Genomic DNA, 19022 nt, shown 5'->3' with positions numbered 1-19022 from the left:
ACATATCTCCTGATTTTCCAACTTTCTCAAGTATTTCTACTATACCGACTTCATTTAGCAAATTATTTGCCAGTTCATTTCCCTTTAGGTTCCTTTTATTTTATTTTTCATACCTATACATACAGCATTTTAGTTTTAAGACTTTGCTTTTACCTGGGATATTCTTTCCCCCAAAAGAATGGCTTCTGGAGCTCTCCTGCTGGGAATCCTATGATTTAAAAAAAAGAGAGAGAGAGATGCAGTAAATTCAGGCCAGCTGAATTCTGAAGCGAGGGCTCTTCTAAGTCTTTTCAGTTACTTCCCAATCTTAAGATCAGTGGAGTTAATCAAATGGTTAACATGACCATATATGAATCAGGAACACTGTATTGTCCTTATGAATGGACCAGATGACGAGGCCAGGCAGGCAACTTTTAAAACACATTTAATAAAAGCATTAGCTAAAATTTTTTGTCCCCCCCCTTTTTGTGTAGAATAGATAACAGGTTTTAAAAAAAAAACAGCAAAGCTAATGCTTAAGTGAGTAGGTTTTTTAGTAACACAGAGAATAATAATAATAATAATAATAATAATAATAATAATAATAAAATTTTATTCATACCCCACCCTCCCCAGTCAAAACCGGGCTCAGGGCGGCTCACACCAATAAAACATAAAAAGAAATTGATTTAAAGACAGATTAAAATACAGTATTAAAATTTAAAATTTAAGTTTAAAATGCAGCCTGATTTTAAGTAGTCCATAAATCCAAGTCATGAGGGAGGAAAACACAGGGGTCAGACTAAGTCCAGCCCAAAGGCCAGGCGGAACAGCTCTGTCTTGCAGGCCCTGCAGAAAGATGACAAATCCCGCAGGGCCCTGGTTACCTGTGAAAGAGCGTTCCACCAAGTTGGGGCAAATACTGAAAAGGCCCTGGCCCTAGTAGAGGCCAATCTAGCCACCTTATGGCTCGGGATCTCCAGAATATTGTTGTTTGTGGACCTTAAGGTCCTCCGCGGGGCATACCAGTGGGCGCACCATTATATCTATGGGATGGCTTGTACCTGCTTTTCCTTCAAAACAAAAATTAAGCATCCTTTTTGTAAAGTGTGATCACGTAATGTATAGTCTGCTCCTGATATAAAGAGCTTGCGGTTGCTGATTAGAAGGAATATTGAACTCTTCTAATCTCTCACCTGTCAAAGACAGCAAACTAATTGATCGATTAACTATATTTATATACTACCCTTCATCAGTTCACAGAATGGGAGTATCAATAAGCAATAAAACCACGCAACAAAAGCAACCTGCAGTTTAAAACAGAGCCATCAGCAAGTTTTAAAAATGTGTAAAGGACTTCAAAGCCCAAGACATGTTATGTTAACCCTTTTAAGAAAATCACAACTGCTCAGAGTGTTCTCATCCCCTTTGGATGTCAGAGGATAGGGTTTAAAGCCATTCTTGGTCTATGCTTCTGGACCTAATCATTCCTACAATCTGCTTTCTTTGGTATATTTGCTGCTCCTTTTCCAACTATGCAATTTCCCTCTGTTTCCTCCACCCTCCTCCTGTCTTCCTGCTCCTTATTTCTCTGTTGCTTATATAGAGCAGAAACAATCCTTCCCATCCCTCTCATTTTCTTCCCCTGGACTCCTTCCAGCCAGTTATCATGAGCAGGAAGCCAAACTGCGTTGTCTCTCTCAGATGCAACACAGCTTCCGCAGTTGAAGGTGGCCAGGCACTCCCACCTATCCTCTCTCAGGAAAGGAAATGGGCAAATACTTCTGCTTTAGGTAACACCTGAGGCAGTTCTCCTTGGTGGTTAGCTTTAAAGGGCAGCAGACTAAAGAACAGAGGAAACTGAGTTACAGGTGTCCTAATAAGTGAGCAAATAACAGCAGACAGCATAACCTAAACAGTCTCTACTTGCCATACCTGGTTCTGTATTACAGGCTTTCAATGTAATGTCATATTATATGCATCCATGGAAGGATTCTACATAATTTGATTTCGCATTTAGTTCAATAAAGGTATTGCTTTGGCTTCCCCGTCTCTCTATTTTTATTTATTTATTCCTGCTAATACACCACAATAAAATCCATTGAAACAAAACATCATGCTGCAAGTGAGCCAGACAATGATTCACTTGCCTAAATGGGTTAGACTGTGGGCAATGCACATCCACACACATTTTGTGAAGTGCCCCCGTGATTGCTTCATTGTGTTCTTAACTTTCAGCTCAATGGATTTCCTAGACTTCTGGATTGGGTGTGAACTGGGCACATGAAGAGGAAATCGTATGACTGCTTTGCCATATGCCAAACTCTGTACAGACCCTGTTAAGAAGTCTGCAGGATCTCATATTACTTGGCTTTTGCTTGCAGCAAATGTTAGCAGATGAAACCCATGCCTTAAAAGTACTCTCTTTAAGGGATATAAAAGTACTCTCTTTAAGCACTACCGTATAACTTGCAGGCTACAGCTTAGAGCTGGGGTCAGCAAACTTTTTCAGCAGGCGGCCAGTCCACTGTCCTTCAGACCTTGTGGGGGACCAGACTATATTTGGGGGGAAAAAATATGAACGAATTCCTATAACCCAGAGATGCATTTTAAATAAAAGCACACATTCTACTCATGTAAAAACACCAGGCAGACCCCACAAATAACCCAGAGATGCATTTTAAATAAAAGGACACATTCTACTCATGTAAAAACACACTGATTCCCAGACCGTCTGCGGGCCGGATTTAGAAGGCGATTGGGCCAGATCCAGCCCCTGGGTCTTAAGTTTGCCTACCCATGGCTTAGGGCTAAAGTTAGCATTGCCAGAGATGATTGTTTCAATGCACACATATTTGTTTTTCAAAGACTCCAGCTAGCCTTGCCTCCATAATCCCTTGAAAAAGAGAAAAAAATCCTCACCATCAAGTGATTCATTTATTAAACACATTGAGCTATTTCTAAAAATTGATGGAACATCCTCCTATTGGGACGGGAGGCTTTCAGCACTTTCCTTACAGCATCATTTCAAGGGATACACTAAATGTAACTCATGTCGAGTGAAGCAACAAGCAGCATGTTCCTTTGGCCTGCCCATCTGCTATCTGCCGGCTGTTGTTCCCCTGCTGCCTTTGCCACCTGTTTTGGCACTGATGTATGAGACAGGCAAATTGCGGAAACTTATATTCTGGGGATCACAGTATCTCTAATGGTCTATGGTTGTTTGGAACTTGTCAAATAGGCTGATTTCTATGCTGTAAAAACAATTTAATTATACTAGTGTGGAGAGCCAGGCTTCCTTGATTTATTTTTAAATCATAGCCTATCTGGAAGTGTGAATTTTTATTTCTGCCATGTGTGCTGTTCAGTATCTCAGCTTCACAGCACACTACCATTCTAACTAAATACATATTTTTTTACCCAGTAGAATAACTATATATATTAAGGTCTAGGCACTGTGGGTTTCGTTTTAAGGAGTTTCCTCTCACAGCTCTTTGGAGGATTTTAGAGAGTGTCGCCATCACATCATCTGTTAGTGGTAAGCTAAGGATCCATAATGCTGGACTTCCAATATTATTATTACTATTTATTAAATTTATATGCCACCCTTCATCCAAAGAGTACAGAGTGGTTTACAGTATGAAAACACAAAGTACATAATATGCAATATCTAGGGCAGAATGAGATGGAGTTCAGAGGCATCCCCTTCAATCCATTCTGAAAACTGCCTAGAGTGTAAACCCACTTTTACACAACCAGGATCTCCCTGTTACAACTGGAAAATCATAACCCACGTTTTTATATTCTTATTAATCATCACAATAATTTATAAAGTGTCATTTGGGAAACAGCCAGGGCAGCAGGGGCAAACTGATAAGCACAAACCATGCCAGAAACTGTGAGCTCTGCATTACACATCATGCATGCTCTGCTGATTTTTTCCATTAAAAATCTTCTCTTTTTTGCTAATTAGTGACTATTTTTCAGCAAAGCTACATGTTATCCGCAGAGTCTGTGCATGCCACCAGTAAGCGTCTGAATGTTGCCTCTGCACACTCTGTTGATTTCAGTAATAGTAAATAGATTACTCCATTATGGAAAGGTACTGTTTAAAAATGGAAGAGCATATAGTAAAATGTACCTTAATGCTTTCTTGAAATACTGTATAGGTACATGCAGACATGTATCCACACCTACAGCTCAGCTGGTTCACAAATCAAATCCTGAGATTCATTTCTTGTAATAGGTCTTCAAATGTCATTTAACTGTTTAGAGTAGCCAAATTAATTTTGACTTAAGTGAAATTAGTTGGGTGATCTAATGAAGGTTGCATTTAAGATTGATTAGTTCATTGATTACTTGGCTAATCAAACTCATTAAACTTTAATTTTGCTTAAATGTCTACCAGCGAAATAACATGCCCTATATCTTGTGTAAACAATCCATCAAACATAATTAGCAATAGTACATTTTGAAAAATAAATGCATTAATGAATATTAACATTAGCAGATATTAAGTGAATATAAAAGTTACAAACCAAGAGCTGAAGTTTAACAAACTGATTATGGAAGGGAAGATCAATAATGTCCTTGTGAATTTGGATAGTAATTAAAAGCAAAATAAATAAATAAATGGAATGAAGAAACCTAAATTATTATGAGACATGGATGTCTTTAAATCAGGGTTCAGGAACCTGTGGTACTCCAGATGTTATTGGATTCCAACTCCCATCAGATATCCGATGTAATATATGGTACAATCTGCAGCTTCTTGGCCAGCTTCCAATGAATACTCATGTAGAGTACATTACTGTACAGTAATCCCCTGTTGATGTTACCAGTGCATGGATCACTGTGGTAAGCCTATCCCTGTCCAGGAATGGCCATACCTACCAGCCATAGTTGGGGGGAAAGCAGTCCACATCATGGACGCCATTTGGCCTCCATTGCTAGTGCTAGGATGCTAAGAGTACCCTAGACTGCTCACTTGCTCTTACAGAGGAAATCCAGGAAATCCAGAAAAAGCAAATTCCCCAACATACATGTGCAAGGGTACACAAAACATCTGAGAGAAGCTAGTACCAATGAGGAGACTGAGGAGTGCAAACAGAATCAGTAAAGGAACATATAAGGCAATGATACGAAACCAAAATAATAATATAAGAACTCGATGAATGGTGTGTTCAAATGGAAATTCTATGGAAGTATATTTCTTGTGCAAAACTCCCTATATTAGCATAACTGACTGAATCTCTCTCTCACGCACAGGATGAAACCTTTAAAATTAGTCAGAAAGGCCAGGAGGAGGAGCACTACAAAGATCAAGCTCAGAGACAAAATGTTGAGAAATATATACAAAAGAGTAACTTTCAATCTTTAGGAAAATAGGAACAGCTTGAATCTTCTAATTAGCAAGCCTGCTTGAACATGTAAATTCCAGAACGACTCTGCCCATTAGCCATAAGAAAGCTGGTGAGCCGTTTAAAAAACTGCTTTATAATCAATAAGCTTCTGATTAGCCAGATTATTCATGTACGGGTGGGGGCACCCTGCAGAAAAGTCCAGCAGCTATGTGATAATCCTCTCCTTTCTAACTGGGAAAAATACTGCCATGTATGTCTCTTAATATTTACTTGGCTACCCTTCTAGAACCACTATGACAAATACATGAGCATGCCCAATTTGATATGCACATATTTGAATGTAATTTAAATAGGCATTTGTACAAAAAATTGAGGAGGCAGTCAAAACTAATTTTAACCTTTTTTAATCTCACTAAAAGAGATACTGGACCATACTGAGCAATTTTTTTCACTGTCTCACTAGTTTAGGACAAAAAAAAAACCCTTCTAGTAGCACCTTAGAGACCAACTAAGTTTGTCACTGGTATGAGCTTTCGTGTGCATGCACACTTCTTCAGATACTCATGAAAACTCATACCAATGACAAACTTAGTTGGTCTCTAAGGTGCTACTGGAAGGATTTTTTAAATTTTGTTTCGACTACGGCAGACCAACACGGCTACCTACCTGTAACTAGTTTAGGACAGAAATAACTTTGTTTCCTGAAAGTATAAATCACTGTGGGAGAAAAACATGGGGGGGGGGTCACACCCACAGCATACATTTAAAGCACATGACTTCCCCCAAAGAATCCTGGAAACTGTAGTTTACCTTGCCTAGAGCTACAATTCCCAGCACACTTGACATACTACAGTTTTCAGGATTCTTTCAGGAAAGCCAGATGCTCTGAATGTACTTTAAATGTATGGCATGGATATGGAAAGACAGAGGGATCGAGTGAGGTCTTAAGGCAAAATGTTTGGGCTTAACCTTCTTCAGCTGCTCTGACCTGAATATCCACATTCGAGCAATTGAAGGAGAAAGCCAGAATGTTTTGCTTTAAGACTTTAATATCTTTGTTTTATTAGTCAGTATAGTAAATATATGGTTGTAGCGATTAACTACACCAGGGGTTCCTGACACCTACAAAAATGGTTTTGTTTTTTTAAAAAAAGATTATTTTGGGGGGGAACAACCCCAAATGGTTGAACTTTTTATTTTATTTTAAGCTTTTTGAGCTGTTTCCACTGCTTTTTCCAGCACATTGCCATACACCTGGATTTTCCCTGCCATTTTGCCGCTTTGGCAAAATTCCCCCGACGCCATCTTTACACCCAAAAAAACAAGACATGTCAGGAATTTTCCTGACGTATGGTGAGGCTACACATGTTGTGTAGAGTTATCAGTATACCAAAGTTAACATATGAAATCCTCCTCTTCATATGCAGAGGTTCCATTCAACAGGTCATATGGGTGCCCTGATTGTGTGGAGGATGCAGGGAGGAGTCTTTCTATAGGGGTCCCAATATGTGGTAGTTAAAAAAAAAAAATCTGATGATGAGGTTGGTCTGCCCCAGTCTGTATGTGAACACACCATACACACAAGTTACAAATATATATATGGCATAGATATATAGGTCGAGGAAATGTTTTGCCAAAGCCATTTGGTCACCTGTATGTCAAAATGGCTGGTAATATTCTGTGTTAAGTTTAAACTCGGGGGGGGGGGGCAGGCATGTTCCTGTTAACACAGAATTGGTAATACAGGAAGCAGTTCCTCCAACAAGAATAAACCATTCGAATCAACACCCAGTTTCTTCTTCCTAAGAAATTAATAAGAACCTAAGAAGTGCCCATCTAGTCCAGCATCTTGTTCTCACAGTGGCCAGCAAGATCCTTGTGGGATACCCACGAGCAGGACCCGAGTGCAAAAGCACTCCCCACTTCCTGCGGTTTCCAGCAACTGGTATGTACAGTATAATCATAGCCCTGATGCAAGCGAGCACACAGAAATATGCTGCTTGCGTACCTATATACAGCAACAGACAACTCTAAGTAAGTGCAGTTCACGCCACATGGATTTGTTGACTCTTGAAAACAGCAAGTAGCAAGATCTCAAGGTCAAACACTAGCGATACAAAAAGGTCAGGAGGAGAGAGGCAAGGCGCAACTGCTTGTATGCCCATGACTGATTGGTTACGTTTGACAGGTCTCGGCTTCTTGATGCTGTTAGACACAGCTAGCTGTGAAATCCCAGACCAGGAACCCTGACTCTTCATTTTTTCATTTTTCTTTTGGGACAGCTTTGTTTTATCTGCTATAGCACGGCGGCAGCTCTGGGATCCAGATCATACCGAAATGAAAAAGAACTTAAGCAAAATACCAGAGGATTCAGTAATGACTAATCAGAGAGACACATTTCGTGCTGTGAATCTGCATACAAGCACTTGTGCTGAACTTCGCAGGGACAGTCAGTTTTCTCAGCCAAAGAAACCAGTAAAATTGGTCTTAAATAACCTTAAACAAGTAAAAATAAAAATGGGAAAATGCCGTAATAAAATAACGCATAGAAAAGGGAGGAAAAACCCCAACTTCAGAATAAAATAATTTCCTTATCGAAGGCCAAAGATTGAAGAGTTAATTGTGCATAACAAATTCGGTACTAAATAATACTGTTCAATTCTGCCTAGCTAAAACTTATAAACTTTGTTAATTGAGCAGCATATAAAAACTTTATTTAAAACAGCAACAGCACTGATTTTATGAACCTGAGCAAAATCAGAGAAATTATCAAGCTTAGAGTCACATGGTTTCAATGCCAAACAAGGTGCTTGAAAGCACGTCAAAGTGAAAGTAGATAAATAGGTACTGCTTCGGCGGGAAGGTAAACGGCGTTTCCATGCACTGCTCTGGTTTGCCAGAAGCGGCTTAGTCATGCTGGCCACATAACCTGGAAGCTGTCTGCAGACAAACACCAACTCCTTCGGCCTATAGAGCGAGATGAGTGCCGCAACCCCAGAGTCATCTGCGACTGGACCTAATGGTCAGGGGTACCTTTACCTACTTCAGAGATCCATGCCTTTATGTCTTCTGTTCCTAGCAACATACTGTAATTCCTTCAAGCAGAATTTTATTTTTAAAATAAAAATTAATTAAAAAAAACACATTACCCAGGTATTTGGAAGCCTAGCATGCCTGCATTAAAGGACCTGTCCATCTGTGGTGAAAGTTGGCTTTGTAATCTGCAGCAGCTGCCATAATACTAACAGGAGCCCGATCCTATGCATGTTTTTTTTCAGAAGCACATAAAGCTGAGCCAACACTTTTCAGAAGACTGAGGGTCGTATCCAACACTGCATGCATGATGTTCCACTTCTGAAGTGGGACTTCCCCTTCCTCTACTCTCCTAGCACACACCCCCAAATTTTTCTCAATCCAGAGGAAAGGGCAGGACAAGTGGAAGCTACTGCTCCTTTTCTTGCCCCATTGTTCTTCCCAAATACAGGCAGAGAGGCGCAAGGAGAAAGAGCACCAAGGTATGGGATTCTGGAGATTGGTAGTAGGCCTCCTGATGAGCTATAGACATCAACAATGCTTAACCCCTGATGCTATTCCTGGAAACACCCAAGGATGTGATGGTGGCTGGTACCCGAAAACCTTAATAAACCTGAAAACTACTTCTGCATAATTGGTTTCATGCTGCACTAGCTATGTCTCTATAGGAACCACATGGTGTGTGCAGGTACCACGTTACTCTCCAAAGTAATAAGCTTCTACCTGGTGGGACAGAAAGTGTTATGGCATGGGGCCATGTAATCTGCCTACTCTATTTGGCTCCTGTATGGGGCCATTTTGTGATCATGTTGGAACAACTCCTAAACTGCAGTAGTAATGTATTAATAGGCCCTTAGAGTCACAATGGCACCAGCTAGCAATTTGCACAGGGGTAAGAGAAGATGCGACTTTGATGTTCGAGGAAGCCAAGGGGATACCTTTTTTTCCCATGTAAGTAATGCAGTTGTAATTTTAATCAATGTCCATTTTACTCACTGATCTGATTTGTTGATGAACTGTAAAAGGCATTGACGGTAGTTGGACTTGTAAACCACCTGCAGAAATAGTGAGAACAAGTTAGAGTTGATGGTTTTGTGAACAAGACAAACAAACAAAAATTGTGAACTCTGTAAATTGAGACCAGAATATTTAAAAAATCATCACCACTGCTTTCATGACTTTATGACTTATGTTCAAAGAGTGGCCGTAGAGCACATCCTTTGCATGCAGAAGATCCCGGGCGGGGTTCAGTTACCTGACATCTCTAGTTAAAAGGACCGGGCAGATGATGATGGGAAAAACCCCTGCCTGAGACAATGAAGAAACATGGCCAAGTCGGTGTAGAGAATGCTCAGCTACATGGACCCAACCATCTGGCTCAGTTTAAGGCAGTTTCATATGGTCATCCATTCCCCACTCTCCATACACACTTGCAGCTGCATGGATATCACATGGACTTGCACTCCAGGCATCACTAAGAAAAACAGCAGCAGCTGCTGCAACAATGTACTGCACCCACATCCTGTATCAGCACAATGTGCAACTATTCCTGGTTGTCAGTGTCCCTCCCTGCATGTCTTCTTTTGAATAGCTCCTATAAAAAAAGGGTCCCACAGCCTAGCACACTCTCCATTCCTCTGGTCAAACTCTCCATTCTTTATGTTTACCCATGGTAAAAATTGTGCTGAAGCTCCAACAGAAATGTGTTTTGAATATCAGGACAAAATCCAGGGAGTCCCCTCCTTTCCCTACACACACACACACACACACACACACACACACACACACACACACACACCAGACTTTCTTTTTTCACAATCCGTTTCCCTCAGGGTCTTCTTTGTCATTCTCTCCCCCTCCATCTAGCACAACGCTGTTCCTGACCAGGCTTCACCACTGCAAGCCCACTGCAGCATCATACTGATTAAGAAACATCAGGGGAAGTGTAGATTTGTTTCTGAATTGGAACATTTAAAATTAAATATGTGCATTAGGAAACCATGTTCAAAAGTCCTTGTTGTTTCAACCATTTGATGCCACCCTGTCTCTCATGACTGAGAATAAATGCAAATAAATCAATTAACACCAGAATCAATGAATGGGAACGTCTAATAAATCTTCTAAGGGCTAAGCTGCTCAGAAAATTACTTAAGGGCTGTCATAGGCTATGACTTCAGTAACTTTGCTTTTTACTTTCTCTATAAAGAGAGAGATTTCTCTCTCTCTCTCGCCTGAAAGTCGTTTGGGGAGCAAGTGCTTGAGAATGAAGAATTGGGGGGGAGGGGACTTTTAAAATTTGTTTCTACATTACTGAAGCAAAGGTAGTTTACAACCTATAAAAATATCCAACAAAAATCATCTTGTCATCTATAGCAATTCAAAATATAACTAAAAGCAAATAAGCAAAATTCAAGATATATGTAATGAAGGCACCAGGCAAGCCTCCCTGGGGAGAACATTCCACAGATGGGGAGCCACTGCAGAAAAGCCGGTTCTCATGTTGCCTTCCTCCAGACCTGTCACAGAGGAGGCACACGAAGAAGGGCCTCAGGTGATGATCACAGGGTCTGGGTCAGTTCATATGGGTAGAGGAGGTCCTCGAGGTATTGCAGTCCCGATCCGTTTAATGCTTTATAGGTCCAAAACCAACTCTTTGAATTGGGCCCAGAAACCAACTGGCAGCCAGTGTACTAAGGCTAGGATCGGCTTTATACACTGTCTTGCCCGGGTGAGCAACTTGTCCACTGAATTCAGCACCAGCTGAAGTTTCCGGGTTGTCTTTAGAAGCAGCCCCACGTATAACACAGTGCAGTAATCTAACCTAGATGTTACCAGAGCATAGATGACACACATTAGGCCAGTGATGGGCAACCTTTTGAGTTTGGTGTGTCAAAATTCGCCAAAAAACCAAGCATAACTCGGGTGGTGTGTCACTTCGAGGAAAAAAACCCCATAATTTCGCGATATTTATAGTTTAAATAACAAAAATGCATAATTGTAATATATACTGGTAACTGTATTTAGTAAACCAAAAACTAATTATTTAACCAAACCAAACCAAAAAACCCTTATTTATTACGAAGTGCCCAGAGTTGTTGAGCTTTTTTTGGGGAGCTGCTGACCAAAGTTTTGGAGGTTTTTTTGGGGGGGTGCAATAGTTGCTTTGCTTTTTGGGGGGGGTGCCCCAAAGCTGCTGCGCTTTTTCGGGGGGGAAAGAGAACAGAAATAAATGACAAATAATACCTTCGCTGGAACTAACATGCAGCACCGACATAGTCTGCCAAAGCGCCAGAAAAAAACAGCACAGAAAGGGTTAAAAACCAATCTCTGGCTACCAGCAACAACAGCAACAACAACAAAGGATCCGGGTTTTAACAGCGGAGACAAGCTGTAGCAGAGACAAGCTGTAGGAGGAGCAGGAGAACAAATGGGGGGGGGGGACAACAACAACAAGAGCGTGAATGGGCCGATGGGGCACGTGCCAGCAGTGAGGGCTCTGTGTGTCACGTCTGACATGCGTGTCATAGGTTCGCCATCACTGCATTAGGCTATCCCTGTCTAATTAGGGCCACAGCTGAGCCACCAGCCAAAGCCAATAGAAGGCACTCCACGCCACTGAGGCCATCTAAGCCTCAAGAAACAGTTTACCCATTTCTCTATATTTTTGAATAAGCTGGAAAACTGGAAATTAATGAATTGAAACATCACAGAACATTATTGTATGAATATCTTACATATCCATTATTATCAACTGAAAATAATAATTGTCCTACCAGAATTTAGAAAGAATCGATTCATGTCTCTTACATGCAGAGAGAAAATGATAAGATGGCAGATATATATATATATATATATATATATATATATATATATATATATATATCAGATAATTGAAGCCAGAAGATGACTGACATCTATGCTGAGGAGTTGGGAGAAAACATTTAGCAGGGTTGACTGCATTCCAATTTCAGAGTCATTTATGGCAGCAGCCAAATAAACTAATTTGAAATGCAGTAGCACAGGCTCTTATAAAGAGGTGCCCTCACACAGGACAAAAATGAATGACTTTTGCAATGACCTGTAGGGAAACATTTGAGACACTGGACACTTTTATTGGAAATTTAAAATGCCATTGCATTTTCAAGTCTCCACCATGGTCTCAACCTTTGACACTATCTCTTTTATTCATATCTGCTTCCACTGTCTCAAAGCTTTCTCTGTTTCTAAGTTCTTGCACAAAGAGTTCTACCAGATTTCACCAAGAGACCTCAGTTCTGTCCTATGAGTCTTCTTCAAGTGACATACATTCAGGGCACTTTAAGCAAAGTATCAAGCCTTCCAAATGTTTATTGGTTTGCATTTTTTACATTGTTCATTGGTGTAACGAAAGATTATTTTTCATCCCGAAATATTCATATGTACTATTGGGCAAACAAGCAGGAAGATTCTATTTTATTTTTATTCATTAGATATTTTTATACTCTGCCTTTCCTCCAATCCAGAGCACAAGCAGGCTCACATCAGTACTCATTCAACACTAGAGATTGTGGCATCTTGGCTTAGTTAGTATGGTGTGCTTTTTTCTTTTCCCCCCTCCTTTACTATATTTTATTGGTTTTCAAAGGGGTGTTTTTCTTAAGAATCAGCCTTATCTATGTTTCTGCAACTCACTTGAGTTGAAGACATCAATTTAATTACTTTGCCCTAACCCATAAGAGCAGGGAATAGCAAACTCGGGCATATCAAGAATGCCAGTTACTCAGACAGGCCCTTGGAAAACCATCTGAAAGTTGCCATAGGTCTGTTTCATGCAGACATAATCATTCCCATGAAAGGAACAACCTCCACACGTCTACTAGCAGATGAACTGATGCCTGCATTTCACTGCATGGATGTGCTATCCGATTCCATTCCAATCTCCCCATCTGTGCATGCAACAAACTAGGTAGCTTAGAAATTTGTGTGTACATTGTAAACAGATGTTGAAACTGGTGTCAGTCCTGGAAGCTGAATGTGACCCTGCAATGCTCTCTTTCCCAGTTCTCAGGGTATTCCTCACGCCATGCCTCCTTCCCAGGTCACCCGCCCTCAGTGTTCCTACTCTGTGCCCTCCTCACCTGCTTCCACCTGGCTGGAGTGTGTACTCAAGCCTCTTCCTTGCCTGAATGAAGAGATCATGTGTGTGTATATAATCACTTGGCTTACATGTGGCTGGAATATAGACTATATGAACCCTCTTGGACCCACAGCTGGCAGAGGAGGCCTTGGTGGTGGTGCTGCCACTGGGGGCTGCCCAGTTGGCACTGACCCATCACAGGGCTTTCTCAGTGGTGGCTCCCTGGTTGTGGAGTACACTCCTGAGGGAGGTACACCTGTCTTCAGCATGATTTAAGTTTCAGGAGCAATCTGAAAACATTTCTGTTGACCCAGCATTTGGCAGTAGAAGAATACTGCTGTTCCTGGCAACCCTGCGATCATTGGGTAGAAGAATGTTTTTATGTATAACTGCTTTTAGGTAGTTTTAGAATGTTAGAATTAATCATAGAATTGTACAGTTGAAGAGACCCCAAGGGTCATCCAGTCCAACCCCCTGCAATGCAGGAATATGACTAATTCAGGTCCATTGATTTCAATAGGTTTGCGCTGAGTAAAATTTGTTGAATACCACCTGGGATCTTTTTAGTGACTTAACGGTGCAATCCTAGGCATCTCTACTCAGAAGTAAGTCTCACTGAGTCCAGTAGCACTTACCCCCAGGTAAGCAGATATGGGATTGCAACCTTAGTGTAGGTGTTTTGGCATATTCTTGACATATTCAACAAATGGAGCCGGATTCTGACTTTTCATGCTCGCTTCCCTATAATTAGAGTTGGAACACATCCCAGAATAATTTTGCATGGACAGATTTTTAAATATAGGTTGCTAACAAATTATGTTAAATTTCTAGCTTAATACAGAGCAAGCAGCTTATGTGAACAGACTTATTTGTACAGCTCTAATTAAACTGATATCTTTTCAGAATTTTACTGCAGGATTCCAGGCTTGGTCTTGAAAATATTTTATGAAGAGAAATTTGCTTGCCGTAAATCCAAAATTACAGATTGCAAACATATTCAACAAACAAGTACAGGTGGTTATCTATATATAGTCCCTAAAATATGCTGCTTCATTGTTACACCAGTTTCGTCACACACTAGGGCCCAGTGTGCAAACACATAGCAAACCTAACCATGTCTCTCCCTCAGAAGTAAGTCCTATTGAATTCGGTGGTTCTTACTCATGGGTAAGTGAGGCTAGGATGCAGTCTACGCCTACCATGTCCTTTGGGGCAGAAGACAGCTGGCAAAGAAACCCACCAGAAGGAAGCACGAAAAGAAGCAATGAGGACATGTTTACTTACAAGGGGAGGGAGAAGCCCCCCCCCCAATGGTAGCTCCAAAATGCAGCTGTAGCTGATCAGCAAGTATGGCATGTAACTGTGGCTGGGGAAACCCAGCCTGATGGGCGGGGTATAAATAATAAATTATTATTATTATTATTATTATTATTATTACATACAACTCACCTATATACAGTCGTACCTTGGAAGTCAAACAGAATCCATTCCGGAAGTTCATTCGACTTCTGAAACGTTCGACTTCCAAATTGTGGCTTCTGTTTGGCTGCAGGAAGCTCCTGCAGCCAACCGGAAGCTGCGGATGCTCCATTGGACGTTCAGCTTCCAAAAAAACATTTGAAAACCAGAACACTCACTTCCAGTTTTCAATCGTTCTGGTGGGTCTGTGAGGTCTTCCACTGGTGCCTCTTAAGTCCTCCCACTCACAGCCTCTTCAGTAATGAGGTGGTGAGGGAAGTCACCCTTCTCTCACTAGAAAAGTACATTTTGAAGGCGGAAGTTGGAAGAACACTCTCCCATTTTTTCTTGAATTTCTATGTGCTTTTCAAGGCTCAGATGAATTCTACTGGATCCAACTTTTACCCTGGAAAACTAATTGAGAGTATGTGTGTGTGTGTGTGTGTGTGTGTGTGTGCGCGCGCGCATGCACAAGAGTGCATTCTTTCTTTTTCTTAGTGGTGGTTGGGACGATCTAGACAGGGAGAAATGACCAGTCACCAGAGTGGAGTGTTGCCCGCAGCAGCACCACTCAAAATTTTAAAAGTGCCCCCTGAACTAAAAAAGGTTGGTGAGTCCTAATTTAGACTCATTTGCTTCCATTGCATTAATTGGCCACTTGAAACTCAGTCTCTATCTTTCATAGGGGCTCAAGGGCCAGCCCATAGAAGATAATGATGTCAGAGCTGAGAGATGGGAGGTGCCTATGCTCACATCACATGCACAGCATATCAATGGACTCCTCATTTTCCTTTGGTACAGCATTTTGAGAAACACACATGGAGAAAAAGAGTTAAGCCACATAAATATGAAGATCAAGTGGAGAAGGGGTGACATTAAGCAGTCCTTGAAGGAGTAAGCATTTTTTTTCTTTTTAGATAAGCTCAATCACATTCTACCTCATGCTGAGTCAGGGAATAATCCCCTTCATTTCAAAGTATGCCAGAATTGGGGTATGATTCACAGGGGACAGCCCTAAACTTGTATATTTCAAGAATTATCTACCAATTAATTTCACCTTCAGTGACATTTTCCATCACACTAAGAATCTCTTCAGGGTATATTAGTGCAGCTAATAGACACTTCCACAAGAAGGAAGGATCAAGGGTGTTTATCTCCTTCTTCATAAAGGAGCAAATGTTTTTCGCTGCTCTGGAAACTCACGGTGAGATAAATATAATGCGTTTTGCTGATCTATGGCACAGAATAGTCTCAAAATGATCCCTTCAGGGTTCTCTCTTACAGTTTCAATGTATTCCTCCATCACAATTACTATATTGCTGCAGCCACTGCTAATGCTTCTGAATAGTATCACAAATAGTGCCACAGATGCAAGGGCTTCAGTCCATAGATCTCCCTTCCTCATGCTTGCTATGAAACACCACCCCATTTTCCACATTACCAATGTTGATCAATGGTTGAAGGGCCAAAAAAGATACCTGAATTCATCACATAGGACTGGTACTATTAGACATGTCAGTGCAGGCAGAGATCTGCCACATACCCTGTTTTCATAGGCATCAGCTATTTTTTTCCCACCCAGTAGGGAAAATCCATGTCACTGCATTGGAAGCAGTATCTAGAATCCTATATGATAATAGCAAACTCAATCTCTTAGTGCCTGTCCTTATGTAGTGAAAGCAGCATCATTCATTCACAAGAAGGTGGCTTGGGGAGGGGGCAGGAGTGCAGCTCAATGAAGACTGGACATGCTCAGTGGGCATGAAATGCTGGCTACTTGTTGGGTGGGGCAGCAGGAAACTAGGGGGGAGAATAGAATGGAGTATCCTAGATGACTGGCTGGAACCCTGAATGGGAGCACATGGCAACATTTGTTTGCAAGTCCCACTTTCCTATATCAGACAGTACACTGCTACTCTCCAGAAGCTTTTAGTAGACTTTTATGGGGCCACGATACTACTTAAGCAAAACATGGATCATAAGAAGCAAAACAAGTGCAACTGGCAAGGAATCAAACATTGAAGTTAGGTCTTTGGCAAGCAATGAGTGACAACAGCACCTTGCAGAGTCTGTGAGGTGTGCCAACTATTGGTAAAAGACAGGTGCCTATCCAACTCCTGCTGCTCATCCCCACTGCTCTCTCGTCCTCATAGGCAAAAGTACATTCCTTTGCAGTCTGGTCAAAGCCAGATGAACATTTGAAAACACATTTTAGGAGAATAAGTGATAACCAGGACTAAACCAAATCCGTATTTCCAGCTCAGGTTTTCATATGGAGAAAACTCAAATTCTATTGAAGTACAGCATCCATTTAACTTGGAACAGAACATTTTAAGTGACCTCAGGTTATGTGCTAAGTATATATACTATTCCCGTGGTTAGCAGGTAAGTTAGTACCAGCAACACTTCCTATTTTTAGGAAAAATCTAATGCACCAAAATTGTACAATTCCAAAATTGCCACAACTGCTAGCAGAAATCCTATCTCATTCAATTATAGGGTTTTCTTTAAAGAAAAAGAAAAAAAGAAAACACACACATTAAGCCCCAAACCAACCAAAGCTAAGCACTTTTAATTCTCATTGATTTCATTGTGTGAGATTTAAGCACCTGCGTAACTCCACCATTGAAATCAATGAGGCTTAAAAGTGCTTAACTTTGGCTGGATGGTGCCCTGGGTGTTTATGCTGCCCGCATGTCAATTATGTGATGAAGCACCGGGTCTAGTTTTTGCTAATGCATTTATTTTCTACTCACTCTGTTTTTGGAACCTCTTTCCTCAGCCAGTAGAAATCGGACTGCGCTGCCTGCTTGCGGGTCTGAAGCACGTTGCCAAAATAGTCCGTTTCTAAAAACTTCATCTGGGAATAGAACGCGAGGGTTATGCAAGTATAACCAATAGATTCAAGGAGGAAAACAATAACTTTAACATTTGCAAAGCAAAACATTCTCAAAAACCCTATGCTCTGAATTGAAATGTTCTTATACTGAGCAAGAATTCATTTGAGCTTTTCTTCACATATATTTTTTTTATGTTAACATATCATTCCCATAGAGCTGCACCATTTCTATTAAATCCATAAACAGCAACTGTTGAAGGAATGGGAATTGCTTTACAGAATTTTATTTGTACATGTTATGGCTGAAACCCCTAATCCACTTACCTGGACGTAAGCCCCACTGAACTCAATAGAACTTGTTGACATGTGAATGTCGGGAAACTGCTGAATATTTAGAAGACTGCCAGGAATTGCAAGAATGCTGACATTTCCCAAGAAATCCCACAGTCCGCAAAACATTTTTTGCCTACTATTCAGCAACTGATATACTTTTCAAATAGTAATTCTACAGTACTGCTTGTATCTAGATATATAGCAAAGCAATCCTATGAAGTAGAATCTGTGGTGGTTTCTGACACTTCAGAAGCCCTGCCAGTTCAGTGCAGCTGGCGCAAGGGGAGGGTCTTTTTCTCTGCCTTTCCCCCCTCCTGTAGGGAGGGAAAGATTGATGTTGTTCAGAACTTCTTTGGACTAGAATGGAGGGGGGATGAAGGGGAGTGGATCCTCAGAAACCCTTCACATGTCCCCTTCCATCAGGATATCTACACCTGCCAAATTTCCTGCTGACATACCAGAGATGGAGGCAGTGAGCTGAGTACCGTCACGCCGGTGGACCTCCCTTGTCAGTGGTAGCACAGCAATTTCTCCACATCCAATAGCCCCTCAGCCAACTTTCCACTGGCTTTAGGATTACACCCTAAAATACTACAGTATGTGCATTTCAGCCACTGCTAGCCACCTACCTTTTGGTGCTAACTAAGGTATAAATGAGGCAAGTGAGGGCAAACTGAACTATCACACCCCACCCTGGGGCATGCAAGAGCAAAGAGTTAATCATTCTAACAAGGGTAAGCAAAGCTAAAAGCATGTATTTAAACATGAGAGGTTTGCAAGCAAAATAAATAAAGATTTATTTATTTTTAAAGCTGATCTCGCCCTGGAGTTTTAATACTCACAAAGCAGCTCCATTTTTATTTATTAATTTTCAAATTACACCCTTCAAGGGCCAATAAAT

At 41.0% G+C, this 19022-nt stretch overlaps 1 protein-coding gene across 7 annotated transcripts in view; it reads right to left on the bottom strand.

Moving 5' to 3' along the window:
• The window catches only part of PHEX (phosphate regulating endopeptidase X-linked), a 101723-nt gene that overhangs the window by 12594 nt on the left and 70107 nt on the right, over positions 1-19022 (bottom strand). For all 7 annotated transcript variants that reach the window (XM_035116147.3, XM_035116149.3, XM_088668701.1 and 4 more), the window contains 3 exons: positions 17706-17809; positions 9372-9430; positions 154-208 (listed from right to left, as the gene is read on the bottom strand). In XM_035116147.3, coding sequence (XP_034972038.1) covers positions 154-208; positions 9372-9430; positions 17706-17809 — 218 coding nt within the window. The remainder of the gene's footprint in view (positions 1-153; positions 209-9371; positions 9431-17705; positions 17810-19022) is intronic.

This window comes from Zootoca vivipara, chromosome 4 (genome assembly GCF_965207765.1).
Source record: "Zootoca vivipara chromosome 4, rZooViv2.hap1.1, whole genome shotgun sequence".
Classification (NCBI taxonomy): domain Eukaryota; kingdom Metazoa; phylum Chordata; class Lepidosauria; order Squamata; family Lacertidae; genus Zootoca; species Zootoca vivipara.
The sequence above is the reverse complement of the archived record's forward strand: the minus strand, read 5'-3'. Positions and strand labels throughout refer to the sequence as shown.